Source organism: Saccostrea echinata, unplaced genomic scaffold (assembly GCF_033153115.1).
Source record: "Saccostrea echinata isolate AGI-Se365-2 ecotype Australia unplaced genomic scaffold, CSIRO_AGI_Sech_v1 ptg000046l, whole genome shotgun sequence".
Taxonomy (NCBI): Eukaryota; Metazoa; Mollusca; class Bivalvia; order Ostreida; family Ostreidae; genus Saccostrea; species Saccostrea echinata.
Genome location: NW_026889795.1, coordinates 7,938,671 through 7,956,617, shown reverse-complemented (window position 1 = coordinate 7,956,617; position 17,947 = coordinate 7,938,671). Strand labels below are relative to the sequence as shown.

At 33.9% G+C, this 17,947-nt stretch overlaps 2 protein-coding genes across 3 annotated transcripts; both read left to right on the top strand.

The window, feature by feature from the left end:
* The first annotated feature begins 2,924 nt into the window (after nt 1-2,924).
* Nucleotides 2,925-7,120, top strand: LOC133202134 (uncharacterized). Its single transcript, XM_061337911.1, has 2 exons — nt 2,925-3,765; nt 4,211-7,120. The coding sequence occupies exons 1-2, from the start codon at nt 2,953-2,955 to the stop codon at nt 6,566-6,568; spliced, it is 3,171 nt and encodes a 1,056-aa protein (XP_061193895.1). The 5' UTR covers nt 2,925-2,952; the 3' UTR covers nt 6,569-7,120.
* Nucleotides 7,121-9,436: 2,316 nt separating this feature from the next.
* LOC133202050 (uncharacterized) lies at nt 9,437-14,499 on the top strand. Of its 2 annotated transcripts, none has more exons than XM_061337826.1 (4): nt 9,437-9,514; nt 11,385-11,646; nt 12,920-13,228; nt 13,714-14,499. In XM_061337826.1, exons 2-4 carry the CDS (start codon nt 11,386-11,388, stop codon nt 14,170-14,172), a joined length of 1,029 nt encoding a protein of 342 aa, XP_061193810.1. In that variant the 5' UTR covers nt 9,437-9,514; nt 11,385; the 3' UTR covers nt 14,173-14,499. The 2 variants fall into 2 exon arrangements, with proteins under 2 accessions (XP_061193810.1, XP_061193811.1); XM_061337827.1 differs by lacking the exon at nt 9,437-9,514 and adding an exon at nt 10,361-10,400.
* Nucleotides 14,500-17,947: the final 3,448 nt, after the last annotated feature.

The window sequence follows — 17,947 nt, the reverse complement described above, 5'->3', positions numbered from 1 at the left end:
TTTGAAGAGAATTGTTACATGACAAATTAACGAATAAATATTCTTCTTTAACTATGTTCAAATTCAAGTTATAGAAAATATAAATAATTCAATATTTTCATGTTGAAGAAAAATTTCCATAGAAACATATATCTGAGAATAAAACGGGCACAAAATAAATTAGAATTTCTACGTCCTTTCACCACAAGCGTGCATGTCTTTGGGAATCAAATCGTTGGATTATTGTCCGCGTACCACGGTTTTACTCACATAAATGTTCGTGTAAATTAAGTACAACTTGAAATTTAAACGCGTACCTTTGTCATTATCACAGAGATGTTTACTTAACCATCATTACAGAGATATTAACTGACTCATTATCACGCAGATGTTTACTTAATCATTATCATAGAGATGTTTACGTAATCATCATAGAGATGCTTACTTAATCATTATCACAGAGATGTTTACTTAATCATTTTCAAAGAGATGTTTATCATTATCACAAATATGTTTAACTTAATCATTGTCACAGAGATGTTTACTTAATCATAAACTTCGAGATTTGTACTTAATTATTTCATGGAGATACTAAATCAATTATTTTCATAGATATATTTAATTAATCATTATCAAAGAGATATTTTCTTAATCATTATCATAAAGATGTTTTGTGATCATCTCTTAACATCTAAGTACAACTCTATATCAAAACATCCATATAACGTATGTTATGTTATATTCGTATTTTATGAACAAATGTAGAAATGCACTTATTCGTAGTTAGTTTGAAGAGATAAAAAAGAAACCCAGTTCTACTTTTAACTGCCCCAAAACAGTCATAACCCATGTTATGAGACAAGAATTTCTATTTAAAAATATCTATGCTTAACTTGATATTTTGATGGGGTTTTTTTTTTTCAGAAAATTAGATTGTGTTGCATAAATTCCACTATCAAATACAATATCAGCCACAACTTGATTTTTTTTTAAATTATCAAAAATCTGTTGAAATTCGACAGATAACGAAGTGTTGAAAGCATTGGTTTTCATAAAAAAAAAAATACGTTTCTTAGGCTAATGTTATTACGGACTTTGTAATGATTAATATGAATTAACTGAACAGTTTTAAATCTAAGTGACATTTAAATAAGCTAATGAATTCATTTTTTTCTTGAAATGTAAACTAAATTATTGGTGATGTAAAACTTGTACTTAATGAATCCACATAATAAATACAAATTAAAAACAATTTACAAACCATTACATTGGAACCAGATGAAACCTTGTATGTCTTACATAAAAAAACTATAAATTTTCTTTGAAATCCAAATTGATTGTTTACACCAAGGAAGAAAAAGTATGAAATACGGAAATTCAGAATACATGTGCATCAATTAAGGCGACTTTAATTATCTTTGAAGTCTTTTGAGCAACCTTGCAGGCAATTTACAGTCTGCGCTTCTTTGATAAATGGACTCTAATTTATAAGAGCTGCTTTTGGTTTCTTAAACATAGATAAGGAACCTAAGCTAAAGGTAAGTCGTGTTATTCTCTGAATACATGTTTCTGTGTTTCTCTCTCCACTAATAATACTGTGATCCTCTTCATTTTGATGACCAGATAACACAATCCTATTCGATAACACAAATGTGTCCATTAAAAATAAATGTTCATGTAATTCACAAATAGTTATAAAGCAACATTAGAATTCTGATAGATACTTTCTATCAATTTTTTTGAACAAGAAAAGCTATTGACAAACAGTCTCATTTAAATTCAACATTTCGCAAATAAGTTTGTTTTTCTTCGTATAACAGACAAATAAAAAATTAAATTTTGACGTTATCATTTCTATCTGTATCTATAACTGGGTGAGAGAAAAAATATCGAGTACCATTGATGCTTACGTCGCATAAATAGAAGGGCAAAGAAATAACCTTTGGCATTGTTTCAGTCGCATTACTTTAAAAAGGAATCTATTCTGTGTTTACTGATTTATTAAGGAATGTTTTTAAGCTTTGTGTGAGTTATTGGTGTGTCGCACTAGCGCTTCATGAAAAATATGCTTACGTGCAAGTCTGTGTAATTTACACACCAATAACTCACACAAAACTTCAAAACACTCCTTATATTTACATTTTACGTGCTCAAAGGCACCAAAAATATACTCAATGTTTGAATTATTCGCTGCCCGATATTGTTATATTTTTACTAACGTCTCTGTAGCTTATTGTGACGTCACTTTAGCGCGAGTTTCTCCGTGCATATTTCTACGCCTGAGTATGCACGAAAATGGCATTCAAATCAATTTCACAGTCGGCTTATTAGAAAAATACAGCAAATGTAAATAATGAAGTTTAATGATACTATAACAATTGATGCCTGAATTGATATATATATTTTGAACCTATTTTGGTTAAAAATGATGCAAATATCAAATTTTTGAAATAATGAAAAAAAAACTGTAAACTTTCTATTATGTTTAAAAGTCTACCTTTTTGAGATTACCCTAATAATACTTTAAAATTTTCGTTCCCTTTATTCCCTTCACAAGTAATTGTGAAACTCGGAATGAAAAATTAAAATTTATTTGGTAAAGCTTACTCATTTCACTTATATAAACAAGACTTTATTTGTTATTTTTATGACTTTTGAAAAAGTTTTTTGCTTGTATCATCTATTCCTTGGTAAAAGAATATATTCATAGTGGCTTAGAAATGAAATAAATAATATTTCATGTCATTATTATATCATTATTATCAGCGTTTTAAGTGCTTGAAAATTTATCTTTATTATACATCAAGCTATTCGAATTCATCATTGGCTTTAAAAAGGTTGCAATATTCATAAATGACAAGTATACCTTACTTTAATGAATTTATAAAGAAAAACAATGTCCTACAATAAATATCAATATTTTATTATCTTTTCATTTTAGAGACCAATCATTCTAAAGTGAAATCTACCAATATGCTCAAATTTCTGGCAGCAATTGTCCTGGCAACTCTAATTCAGATTTCATCGTCACAAGATCCGACGTTAGACACTCCCCTTCCTCCGACAGTCCCTCCAACTTTCGACTCTACCATCGAACCTCCTGCCCTTGACTCTCGTCCTCCTACAGGATCTTCTCCATTCGACTCCCTTCCACCAACAGAACCTCCTCAACTTGACCGTCTACCACCCACGGAGCCTCCTCAACTCGACCGTCTGCCACCAACAGAACCTCCTCAATTCGACTCACTAGCACCAACAGAACCTCCTCAATTCGACTCACTACCACCAACAGAACCTCCTCAATTCGACCGCCTGCCCCCCACGGAGCCTCCTCAATTCAACCGTCTACCACCCGCGGAGCCTCCTCAATTCGACCGTCTACCACCAACAGAACCTCCTCAATTCGATCGACTCCCACCCACGGAGCCTCCTCAATTCGACCGTCTACTACCCGGAGAACCCCGTCAATTCGACCCTCCACCCTCTTCAAGACTTCCTCTTTTTGACTCTCCACTTCCTGCAAGACCTCGTACACTAAACTCTCCTCTTCCTCCCATGGGCTCTACTTCTCTCGATTCGGCTCCTCCTGCCGTTCCCTCTTCCTTAGACAATTATGGCGGGAATGTTTCCAATTACAGTATCATGTACACCAAAAACCTGCAGGACATAATGCAGAGGTTTAAAATCTCAGTGGCGGAAATGGAGGCGATGTTGGAAACTTACATAGATGGCGGGAATCCAACAATTACAAAGACCGTGTATAACCCTGATACCGGCACAAACGAGGTCAGTCTCTCTCTCTCTCTCCATTCTTTTATGCTGATGCATATTTATATTCATTATTTTATATAAGTATTATATGATTCAGTTACAAACTCCCATAGCAAACACAGGTAAAGCAATCATGTTATTTCGTTTTGATCATGGAGACTACTCACATACCAAAAACTATATTTTATTTAAAAAATACAAAACGGTTAGAGATGTAATACCTTTTACAGAATTATATGTGCACTACAGTAAAACACTGAGAAAAAAAAAAACAATCCTCCTGTTAATATATTTTTTTAATGAAAGAGAATCCCAAAATATGAAATAAAAACAAACGAGTTTTAAACTTTGAAGCAATAATTGAAAAGAAATTTTAAAGTGTGGATATCTTATGCATTTTATTGAGAGAAAACAATCTTCTGACTCTGTTTTTAGCATGTATTCTTTATCATGATTACAGACCGTGACACTTGATTTCAAGAGCATTGCTGAAGGTGAAGGGTTTCCAACTGAAGCCCTACAAAGGCCAAGACCGTCTGCTCGATCCGAAGCCCCACGAACCACTGATAATGTCTTGAATTCAGGTCCTGTTGGTTTGAACACAGTGCAACCCACAGAAACAATGCCTAACACAGTTTCTTCACCAATGTCTGAATTTCTGAGGAATCCAACTCCGGTGGTAGGGAACGCTATATCACGTGATTCCAGAGATCTAGATCTCACTGCGTTCAGAGAACAAGAAGCACAACTTATCGATGACCTGAAACTACTGATTCGTCGTCGAGAGGCATTAGATGAAAGTTTTTCCAGAGGAGAGTTAACTGATGAGAATTATCGAATTTCCCTAGAAAACACCGATATACAAATACGTGATAATTACGCAGTTTTGAAACAGATTCAAGACGCCATACGCGAATATCTTGGAATTGGAACCCCACAAGCGTTCAGTCAACAACCCCCAATGGTGACACCAGAGGCAACTCCAATAGAAGATTTTAGGGGTCCAGATTCAAGCGGCGGTCAACCATTGACTCCAGATGAAGAGCTGGTATTTATTCAGTCAGAAATCGATAGGTTAAAAGAAGCCAACGCTGGACTTTTGCGCAGACTTCAAAGTCTACAGATGCCAAATATTGACAGTGCTGCTCCTGCAACAATGAATGATATGCCTCTAAATCCAACAGTAGGTGGGTCAAGTCTTGATGCTATGAATTTTATGGATTCCATGGATGGAGCAATACCATCACCATCACCTGCACCAGCCATTTCAGATTTAGATACCTTTGTTAGACCTTCGCGTCCAATCCAAGGCACTGGTTTTCCAGACACATCGACTGATCCAATCATCGGTAATCGGATAGACGGAATTATTCCAGGTGAGGAAAGTAATGTTATTCCAAGAACACAGATTCGTAATAACATTGAAAATCTTTTGAATGAGTACAATCGATTGAGTCAAAGGGAAGATGCAATACTGCGCATTCTAAATCAAAATGGCCAAGTGTCTGATAACTTTCCACAAGACATGGTGGGGCTAACACAAGCTACAACAAGACCTGTTGATGATTTAGGGGCAGAAATGGAAAGAGTACGTGAAAACATTAGGCGTAATGCAGTGGACACTCAAAATGAAATTTTTCCTATTGAATCACAAATGCGTGCTGCAAGAAGAGATTCAGGTCGTATAGCCACCCTAGAAGCACCGTCCAGTGAAATTGATGTGAGTACTGTGGGACCTCAGGACCCAGGAGTGGAGAGGAATTCCTTTCCCGAAATTTTGCCTTCAGTCCAAGACACTGGTTTTCCACAAACGTCTAGTATTCCAGTCGCTAATGATGGGATAAACGAAGTTATTCCAGGTGAGGGAAGAAACATTATTCAAAGAGCACAGATTCGTAATAATATCGAAAATCTTTTGAATGAGTATAATCGATTGAGCCAGAGAGAGGGGGAAATTTTACGCACTCTAAATCAAAATGGACAGGACGTGGTTGGACAAACGAGAGCTAGTCCTGTTGATGATCTTCAGAGAGAGATGAACCTGGCTCGTGAAAACCTCATAAATAGTCCACTAGATAATACAAATGACATGCTTCCTATTGAGCCACAAGGGAGTGCAAGAAGAGTTTCGGGTCGCATAGCGACTCCAAGAACATTGTCTATTGAACCTGATTTCGCTGCTGCTGAATCTCAAATCCCAACAGGTACATCGTTAGGAACAGGAAATATGAGGTCACAATTCCCTGAGACAATGAACATATTAACAGAAGATACAAGGTCTCAATTCCCAGCATTAGATAGAATAAACATTGTGGATGATATTGTTACACGCCGGCCTGTCTTAGACACTGACGCAAGCAGAATAGGAGAGTCGTTTGTGAGTCCAAGGGTTCCAGCTCAAACATTGGATGAAATCTCGGTCTTGGGCACCGATCGTGTGCAACCCATTGTGGACCGAGGAGGAGAAATCTTACCCGATTCACAAACATTAAGTAGAAGTGCACAGGGTGAAAGTCTAATTTACAACGACGGTGATATAACCATGTCCGCCGTTCAACCCGTTGGTTCTCTAGAAGGTGATACTACTGTACCTATCGGACCAGTAGTTCCAATTAGCGGGTTTTCGTCCGAAGCTTCTGGTCTCCTGCTACCAAGAAATGATGCTATGTCGCTTCAAAGCAGACAAGTTCGATTCTTTAGTCAAAGGCCCACAACCATGGACACGACAAGTAGATATTTTCTTCAAAATGGCGGACGACGACAACTTCGTTATTTGGGTGGCAGAACAACATTGAGACAACCTTTACGATTAATATAATGTATGCAATGCTGTGTTAAGCAATCTATGACGGTCCTTATAACACCTGGGTATGTCGTATTCAATTAATGTCTTCCAACCTTTTTTTCTTCCTGAGATTATCATAAACATGCTAGTAAAGCGTTGTGTACATGGAAGTTATAAATGGAGATAAATATTACTACATTAGTGATGAAATTTGAATATTTGTTTAACGCATTTAATATGATAATCATATGATGGAATGTTAGTGAAAGTACTAAGTCTTCATTTTAAAACCTTTAAAATGACTTAAAATCATATATCTATTACTGTTCAACATTCTTATTTAAAGCAAGTATCTTAGATGAGGGGCAATTTATTGCATGGATAAAGATTAGGAGTGGGATTGGGATTGGGATAAGGATGAAGAATGGAATAGGAATAGGATTAGGAGTGATTTCTTTATTTTTGTACCTCCATTCTAATTTTTCTTCAATGTATATACATTTAGGCGATCGAAATGTAGTATTTTAAATATTGTTTTTTTTAAAATGTTGTTTATTGTGTGAAATAAATATATCTGAAGAAGCATTCTTGTTTTTCAGTATTTTTAACATTCAGTAATTCTTGTAAATTGATTTCAAAATCAGAGGTTGAAAGGGTCCAATGTTTTTACTCTCTCTCTCTCTCTCTCTCTCTCTCTCTCTCTCTCTCTCTCTCTCTAAATGCTTTTAACATATATTTTAAGAGTAAAAAACTGTAGATCACGTAGCATGTTAAATAACAATATAAAAAATAGAACTAACAATTTTTTTTATCAAATGTGCACATGTAAAAAAGAAAAAGGATGGGGGAATATAGTAGCACAATTGTGTGTTTGTGTGTGTGTGTGTGGGGGGGGGGGGTTTAGTATGTCCGTCTGTACGTAATGGAAGTGACGTAATTTACATGGGGATCGAATGCTGCCTTGATTCATCTATATGTATATTTTAATTTATTCTTCTCTTGTGTCATCTCGTATTCCAGTCACAAAAATAAAATTAAACGAGGGTATTATAAAACATAACATACAGCAGTTTGCCTTTTTCCAAGTGTAACTATTGAAAGTTTTGTCAACATCACTATGAGCCGCAGCAGCGGCCGATCTATTTGTGATTGTGTTAGAAAGAGAACATGGGGAAATGAGATGTTATTTTTTCATTATTAGTTGGGTAAAATAATTCATTAATGATACAAATATAAAGATTATGAGTAAAATGTTTTTAAAACTTGCTTTAAACTTAGTTTTTTTACTGTAGTTATTATGTTTAAATTTTATTTTCTATTCTTATCAAATAATTATTAATTTATGATTTTATCAAAAGGGTTTACAATAGGTACTCCGGCCCAGACATGGGAGTGTATAAGATATGAACGCAAATCATTATGATTTTCCGGATAATAATTGCAGTGGCAAAAGTGATGAATAATAAGTATGTAAAATTGAAAAGTTGATAGAACTAGTAAAAATTGCTTTGAATAATCATGCTAATTGAAGACTGGAAGTCTGGAAAAAAAATGTTAAGTCTTTCATTCTTTGAAAATCTTATGCTTTTCTTGGACGCTTAAGACAGTACCTTTTAAAAATGTTTAGATTTGGTTGCTGCCGATTTGATGCTTTGCATCAATTTTACTTGTTCACTGTATGTAGATACGTATTACCTTCGTACACTGAAGTCGATAAATACAGGTTTACGTTTCCGCAATTATTCGCAGAAATATTTATAAATTCACTGGTCATGAAGAATTGTTTTTTTTTTGTCTGTAATCAATAACAAAATCTGAAAATCAACATGTACTGTGTGTGAACGCGGGGGGGGGGGGGGGGGGGTGTTAAGTGAATAAGTGCCTGTGTGTAACGGAAGCTAGGCATGTAATAATTTATATCAGGATAGATATGCATTCTTGCGAGAGGATGCTCCGCTTTGCGGTGCCCTTGTTAAATTTAAATTTTAAATGTAAAGATACATTTCCACGAAGAAATATTTAATGTAAGAAAAGATAGACTTTAAAATATTACATTGCAGAAGCAAAATGATGTTATTTAAATTTACTTTTGCAATTCCAAAATATGAATGTCCTGTAAAGTTATTTGATATACATATTTTATCTGCGACCCAATACTCAAATTCATTTTAAAGATTTTATACTCATACTAGCAAAATTCTCACAAGACATAAGTTTTATTTATACGCTTAATATATCTCTATACATGTAAGTAGCAAGTAAGTACCGGGGTAAGTAAGAAAATTATTTATTTATAGTGACGTGTGTACATAATTAAATTCTTTTGTTTACAAACTGTATAAAATAACAATCAACACCCTGCCCATCGGGCCTATATGCCACTTTAAACACAAAATTGAAATACAATATATAAAGAAAATAAATAGCACAACGTTAAGAGATAAACAAAAAAGTAAATAAAGATAACATGTATTTACAATATTTTTATGTCGAAGGAAGGGTCAATTTAGTCATTAACCACAAATCTCCCTTAGCAAAGGGATTGGTTTATGATTTAAAAATCAAAATCAAACATCTCATAATTTATTTTGTTTGATCTGAGAGAATAAAATATCGAACAGTCTTAATTTCAATACTTTAATTACTCGGAAACATTAAATTTGATGTAATTGATCATACGTAACAATTCTACATATTCACGTGAACTATTATTGATGATACAAATTATGTATTCTGTATAATGATTGATGAAGACCACAGCGTGCTTCCCAATAACTCTATACTTTAGATGAGCTCCTATAAATATGCAGACACCTGAATGTCATAATTCACCACAAAGCCTTTTTTTTTTGGTTATGATATGTTTATAATTGTATAATATAGGGGAATCTTTTGAAGTGAAGTTTTTTACAAAGCAGAAAGAGAGAGACCTACACACCAAGTGTGTTATCATTTTATATTAGTGAGTTGTCATTAGATGTAAGTATACGTGTATATACATATATTTCATGTTGAAATTAATATGTATTCTAATATGAAAATGTATACAGGAATTTGACATGGATTCCTTAAATTGATCCTTGCTCCTATTCTGTAGCATTAAAGAAAATACTTTTATTTCATCCATTTCATTGAAGCTTCATAATTTGAAAAAATATATATTTTCTCTGGTATTCTATAGAGATTTTTTGAAATAATAATCATAGTATCAAAAAGTTTATGCTTCAATTTGCTAAAAAAAATAATAATTGTAAAATGGAACATAATAATTTCTATTATAATTTTTTAAATTTACTATGAAAGCCTTTTCTCTTTATAACTTTTGTATTTGGTTTTTATTTTGTCATTGAATTATTTGATATTTTATTTGTTTAAGTATTCCATTTTTAAATTCTAATACATATATCGTAGTCGAAAATATTTTTATCTAGACCAAAAGCACTAACAGTCGTGAAAGGAGGGAAGGCCTTATTCTGACCAATTAATTAAAAATTTTAAAAAAATGAAAATGTTAAGAAGGAAATCAAACCAGTTAATATCGCCATGGCATTTTACAACCTTAGTATTCAGTAACAGTTTGCTTATTTTTATCTAGCAAATGTTTTTATATCTAAACTATTTGATAGATTTCTCACTTTGCATATTTTCAATTTTTGTTAGGTGTGCCTAATTTTTCCCTTAATTCTAATGCGTTTCAACTGAAATTAAAATTTGTTACTAACTGAAACATGTCTTTAAAATGTCATGATGCGTAATATAAAATCAAGATTTTGTCAATACTCCCAAATATATAATTATGCTAACCAAATGTAAGGTTTCTCACTACTGAAGCTAGGAGCCTGTCTCTTTGTATTCTATTCTTAAGGTAAATTCTTTGCTCTTATTTTTATAAATGTCTCAAATAAAATGGTAAAACTTAATCTATTCCTGCAACAAATCATCGTATGTAACTATAACTTAACAGTATTGAACTTGTGATCTCTAAATTGTTACTGGTTATATGTAAAAAAAATAAAATAAAATAAAATAAAATAAAATAAAAATTATAAAATGATTCTTTTAGTCATGTTTTCCCGTCTTGTATGTAACAATAACTTTACTGAATGATATATTTGTTGCTGCTTGGATGTAACTATAAATTAAGAGAATTATGCGTATATTCGTCTCTTTGTGGCTGCTAGTATGTAACAATTACTTTACAGAATGATGCGTATGTTTTTCTCTTTATTTTTGTATGTTAACATCACTTTTCAGAATAAAGAGTGTTGTCATCCATTTAATTGTTGATGGTTGTAAGTAACATAATTTTACAAAGTGAAGCTTGTAATTATCTATCTGTTGCTGCTTTCCTCTCAGAATGATGCTTTTGTTGTTCTATTTGTTGTTTATTTTACAGAATGATGCGTTTGTTGGTCTCTCTGCTGCTTGCATGACAGAATGATGCGTTTGTTGATTTCGTTGTTGTTTATCTTACAGAATGATGCGTTTGTTGATTTCTTTGTTGCTGTTTATTTACAGAATGATGCGTTTGTTGGTCTATTTGTTGTTTATTTTACAGAATGATGCGTTTGTTGGTCTCTCTGCTGCTTGCATGACAGAATGATGCGTTTACTGATTTCGTTGTTGTTTATCTTACAGAATGATGCGTTTGTTGATTTCTTTGTTGCTGTTTATTCACAGAATGATGCGTTTGTTGATTTTGTTACTGCTTATCTTATAGAATGATGCGTTTGCTGATTTCTTTGTTGCTGTTTATTTTACAGAATGATGCGTTTGTTGGTCTCTTTGTTGCTGCTTGCATTAGAGAATGATGCGTTTGTTGATTTCTTTGTTGCTGCTTTTCTTACAGAATGATGCGTTTGTTGGTCTCTCTGCTGCTTGTATGCACACTGAGGAAAGGAACAGCTGATCATGTCAACAAAGACCCACCCCCGGGGGCCTCCGCGGACCCACAACTACAGATTATTTACAATGATAGGTTGAGAGAAGTGATGAAGCGATTTAACATCACGGAGGCAGACATGAATATAATGTTGTCAAATTTCGTAGAGGGCGGGAAGTCTCCAACTATAACAAAGAGCGTCCTGAATTCTAACACCGGCCTCCAAGAAGTAAGAAACTAATGACTACACTAGGGAAAGTACATGTACTTACTTCTACATACTGGTATTTCTTCTTTTCCTGCAGCTCTGTGAATCAAATGTTAAAAAGAAATTTTGTTAATCTGGATGATTCAGAAATATGGTTGAAATAAATTGTCTTTAATAGCAGGCGTTGGAGTGACGTACGTACTATGTACACATTCATGGTCGTCATCATTAGCACAACCATTGGTTCTTAAAGGGACTTAAACGTGGTCATTAACAGAAACAACCTAACAAAAATTTACTATCGTTAACTATAGTAAATATACTTTGATACTTTGATTTACTAAAGTTTACTGTGGAACTTTTTATAAAGATTTAGAGCCTATTTATTTCTCTAACTACGTACCAATGATGTGAATTTTTAGCTCTACTGGTCAGAGACCAAAAGAGCTTATGCGATAGTAAGGCGTCCGTCCTTCCGTCCGTCTGTCTGTCTGTAAACAATTTTTCAAAACACTACTTTACCTACAGTTTTGGTCCGATTTCAATATAACTTGACACACAAGTAGACTACACTAAGATACATAATTTAATGCATAGGTTTTTGATTTGATGAACGGTGTTGCCATGGTTACTAAAATAGAAATTTCTGTGAAAAACTTTCAAAATGCTACTCCTCCAACAGTTTTAATCTGATTGCAGTAAATCTTGCCACAAAGAGACTAAACCAAGGACCATTATTATAATATTTATTGCTGTTGCAAAGTTTCAAGTGCAAGTGCTACTTTTATCTTCCTTTGTTACAAATACAGATTAATAGAGCTACAGTCTCGTCCGAGACTTCTGGTTAAGATAATATCAGAAAATTGCTGAAAAGATTTTAAAAAATAAAATATACCAATCTGAAAATCATAATAAAGAAACTTTGATATACTGTAAAAATTTGATTTACTTAAGCAAAAACTTTAGTTTACAATAGCTCTTTTTTGTTAGGTCACTTTGAACCAGTATATTTAATTGAAATCTATTTGAAGAGGAAGTTGCCGTTGTTTTCTTTTTACAGGTATTTCATATGAGAAAGAGTGATGAGGATTTCTTACATGTGTAAGCTTGTATATTTTAAGAAAGATTACCGGAAGTGTGTTTCGTTGTTTGTAGGTCACATTGCATCATCTTTAATTCTCACACGCTACACCTGAAATTAATAGAACCTTATTTTACAATTGTAAACACGTCACCCCCGAACTGAACTTCCCTGACAACTTATTCCTTATTCTTGTGTCTTATCTATTTGTAGACGATCACGTTGGATTTCCAAGGCTTTACAAATGAATGGCTATCACAGGGGAAACGAGACGGCACCGCCCAAGTCAACGATCGCCAACCATCAGCAAACAAACCGAGACTGGATGCACTCGATTCGGTAGATCTAGCGAGTCTTGAAGAACAACGGAAGTACCTGATCCGTTCGATTTTGACCCTTGATGCCGAGAGTACGGATCTTCAAGAGGATCTTGAATTTGGAAGAATTACTGAAAATGTATACCGAGAGAGGGCACTATCTAACAGGCGATTATACCGCGATCTAATGGAGCAGCTGCTTAAAGTAGGTGTCACTGTTTTACACGTAGCATACCTATCAAAAAACTCTCTAGAGAAAAGTTCATCATTAGATATGATTGAAACTATATCTAAAGAACTACTCAGTTAGTTGCCGAAGTCAATATGCGGATAATATATAATTAAAAGATATTTATCTCTATTAATTTTTTTTGTTGATATAATTTATTTATGAATTGTGTGATGATGCCTTAAAAGATAATCAATATTTCATAATTCAATTAATAAGTTGAATTTAAAGATGCACTTGCGCTGATTAGATGATACTCAGGCTGATTAGATGATACTCAGGCTGATTAGATGATACTCACGCTGATTATATGATACTCACGCTGATTAGATGATACTCACGCTGATTAGATGATACTCACGCTGGTTATATGATACTCACGCTTACATATACATTTTGTCAATTCAGAGTTTCCATGTTTAAAACGATCTAAATGAATACGAAACTGTGCCATTTTACAGGTTCAAAATATTCTAAACGAATACGAAACTACAGGGGAATCTTCACCTAAGGCAGCTATGGCAAGGAGAGATTCGTCACGTGTTATAGCAACAGACACTTCCGGTCCAGTTACAGAGGTAGCGTCTACGCAGCAAGTCGTTGTCGAGAGTGAGCCAATAAAAAATAACGACGCATCAGTGCAGCTAAAATTATCTGAGCTTGAAGAACTCCGTAAACAAAATGCTCTACTTAATTTGAGAATTCGTGAAGAGCAGGAAATGTTATCACCTTCAGCAAACGGAATAATACAAAGACCCCAGACGCCAATCTCGTTTTCGACAATTATACCGGAAGGACGTGTTTCTTCTGCACGGTCTCCGGAGAGCGTTCGAGAAAAGTTGCTTGCAGAATATCGAGCTTTACAAAACAGAAAACGCACAATTTATCAGCTTTTGCAACGTTATAGGAGATTACTTTAACCTAATAGAATAGTGAAATATTTTTGTATCGTTCAGATAGTGAGAGATCAATATGTTGTGAAAAATTTCTTTCAGTGTACGCTTATTTAACAAACTAATCGTGAACACTATATCTCTTTGCACACTTGATATTCAATGCTGTCTGGCGGCGCAGACAAGAAATCATGCGCATGTGCGGAACATTGCTTACTGACAGTCGCAAATTAAAACAGGATTCATGCGACAAAAGATTGGACGTCTACCACATTTCACCTATTCGGCAGAACGGTGTATGTTACATGTGTGATTATAAGAAGTCTCGATGCATTGTAATAAATATGCATGTCATCTTTGTTTGCTAACATGCACAGGATAAAAGTGCACCTTTCAGTTAACTGATTGGTCACTAAAAGGTCTGGAATGGTGACTGAAGGCGGAGCTCTGCCACTCAGTCACAATTCAGTTAACTGAATGGCAGAGTTTCATCCTGTGAAGTTCGTTATATAAAATATCTTGTTTGCATGTTGGAATAAGAATTTCCTTGAAATAACCAAACTTTAAAGTATTTGTCTTTTCAAATGACGTGTACATCTCTTCATAAAAACCGTTCACGGTAGCTCAGTAGAGCGCTCGCTCCGTGATCGGAAGGTCGTGAGTTCGAACCTCGGCCGCGACTGACCTAAGCCGATAAAAATGGGTAGCAATTGTTCTTTCGCCATGCGCTCGGCACTTTGAAGTGAAAGTTGCGGGTCCTTCGGATGAGACCTTAAAAACCGATGTCCCGTGTCACGGCAGGCGTTGGCACGATAAAGATCCCTCACTGCTCAAGAGTACATGTACCGAGTAAAGGTCAAAATTTGAAGCCCTTCACCGGTATATGGTCACGTCTCTCTATGAGTGAAAACTTCTCGAATGGGACGTTAAACAACATACAATCAATCAATCTCTTCTTTAAAAAATGAAAAATACGAAGCTTATCACATAATAAAAAGAATCTGTACCCTAAATCTAGTGATTCACATTTGATGTCATACATTTCAAAAACTAATTTATTTTAAAATTGAAGTAGAAAATGCATGTGCGTGTACTTATGAAAGGAATAAAGTAAGAGCTGCGCATGCGCTAATATCAGTCCACAGATCAATATCATTTGTCCTTAGATAGATAGATAGATTGACTGATTGCTTTACTCCCCTTGTAAGAATTTTTTAGTCATGTGCAACATCACCATAAAGCGACGAAGGACTTCAAATTTAGACCTTTACACTGCACTTAGGGCAGTGAGGTTTCTTTATCGTATCAACGCCTTCCGCGTCACGATACCTCCATTTTTATGGTCTTATCCTAAAGCCCTTGACTTTCATTTCTAATGCTGGACGGTTGGTAAAGGAACAGTCAGTCAATACGTATACCTATGTAATGCGTCATAAGTTTGACGCGGCGCCGGGGGCGAGCATATAACCCGATACCTCCTGATCACTAAGCAATCGCCCGACCATTAGGCTAGCTGACCGGTCAGTTGTACTAGATGTACATAGAGTGTATTGATTGTTCCTGTTTGCAATATTCTGTATACCCTTCTTTAGCTGAAATAAAAAAAAATATCTATATATATTTATAATCAGTGATATTTTCTTGAGGACACCTGAGGTATTTATATTTGTATCCGTATGATAATCCGTCGTTTGTTTGATTGTCAGTCATGTTTGAGTTAATTAAAAGAAATGAAATTTCTAATGAATTTTCTAATCCTCTTCCAAGTTTTATTTTGATCGCTCTTTATAAAAAAAAAAGTCGACTACAAATACATTAAAAAATTGTGTGTGTTCCTTTTACCGAATTTCGACTTGAATTAAACCGGCGAGCTGTTAATTCTTAATTTCCTGAGCCGTTAAGTTAAAAACACAATTTTCACAAACTTTTCCTGCACAAGGTTGCCAAAATGCATGACTGCGTGCTTAAAAAAAGTAGAAAGTAATTAGACCTTTGTATATTCTCATAATTCCTTAAACATGTGCTTCTTTCAATATTTAAAGTTCCCTCTATAAGTTTTATTTTTTAAAACTTAAGCAAAAATTGTTGTTACTTTTCATATTTCACAGGGAATCCCAGTTGACAATCCGGATTATCCGAAAAAAATATTTTCGCCAAAAATCCTGCTTTTCTTTGTTACATAAACAAGTCCTTTGTTGCTTTGTTTTTTTTCATTTTAAGAAAAAGTTATTACATGTATTGCAACGATAGACTAGAATTAAAAACCACAAAAAGAAGACTCATCTTAAGAATTTCCTACATTTTATGCAGATAATGCACTTTACAAATTAAACTGAGAAGAACTTATTCTAGAAAATCAAAATTTCAATAGATCAATCTTACTCCAGAGAGGTTGTAATCATTTGTTAGGGCAAATGAAATGTATGCTGATTTATTTTCTTGCATAAAATGTGCATATATATATATATATAGAGAGAGAGAGAGAGAGAGAGAAGAAAATGATAACATGTAATTCAATGTACTCTATTTAGATCAAAGGTTAAAATTTAAAGCATTTTATTCTTTTAACAAATAATTGTCACAAAAAATAATCAATCATAACGAAATATGAAACCAGAGAATGTTACTAAAAATAGCGATTTATGTCATCAACTGTGTAGCGATTCATCACTTTGAGTGGTCGATATAATACACCTTTTGTAGAAATTGGAATGTCGTAAAAACAAGTAATAACACCAAGCTTTTAACATGCTTCGTGCATTGATTGGATTTAAAAAATAAATACTACCTCCTTTCATTGAGGCAATAGGTATTGTTTCCGAGGCTTTTTTCCCCAACCTTGCCTTTGTGTGTGTGTGTGTGTGTGGGGGGGGGGGGGGGGTTAACTTGTTATGCTTATTGATCCATTTGGTTTTGTTAAAGAAATAGATACGTATTAGAAAAGACCAAATACAGATAATTAATTATACGAAGAAATAAAATTTAAAAGAAGAAAAAAGCAATAAAAAAGGAAAGGAAAGAAAAGAAAACGAATAAATAATAATAATAAGTAAAGATATGGATTAATATTCAAAAAGTATTTAAAATTTCCGAGATCTTAATTCTTTTTTAATTCAGTTTTACAAGCATGCACCATTAATCATCAGAAAAGTAATATATCATATTTTATTACATTTTCAGCAGTGAAATACTGTGATTTATTTATTGAATAAAATTGATATTCTCTTACAGTATGAAAGGATACCAAAATGATATTCTCTCACAGTGTGAAAGGATATCAAAGTAAGTAAAAAATAATTTCTGGCCTGTCATAAGATAGAGATAGTAACTAAGCATCTTGATAGAGCTAAAACTGCAAATTTCTTCCCAAATATGTTGCTAAAATCCATGCTATGTGATGTTTTCAATCACACAACTGCTAAGCTACGATCGACGTCTCAACCGCTCAACTATGACGTCAAGCCTATGACACTGTGTTAAGAAAAGACAGAGGCAAAGGGAAAATCAAAGAAAATGTAATAAACAGAAAATTCAATGTTTTGTAGATGAATATGGAATTTATTTCACTCGTGAGACAGGATTTTTTGATATTTTCACTCGTGCTTCGCACTCGTGAAAATATCAAAAAATCCTGTCCCACTCGTGAAATAAATTCCATATTCATCTACAAAACATTGAATATCCTCTATGTAAATACACATATATATATTTGACGTTTAACTGACATTTGGCATGCATCTTTAAAATTACGCAGTTTCATTATCGCCTTAATAGTACCTGAAAATTGTATTGGATGCGTGTA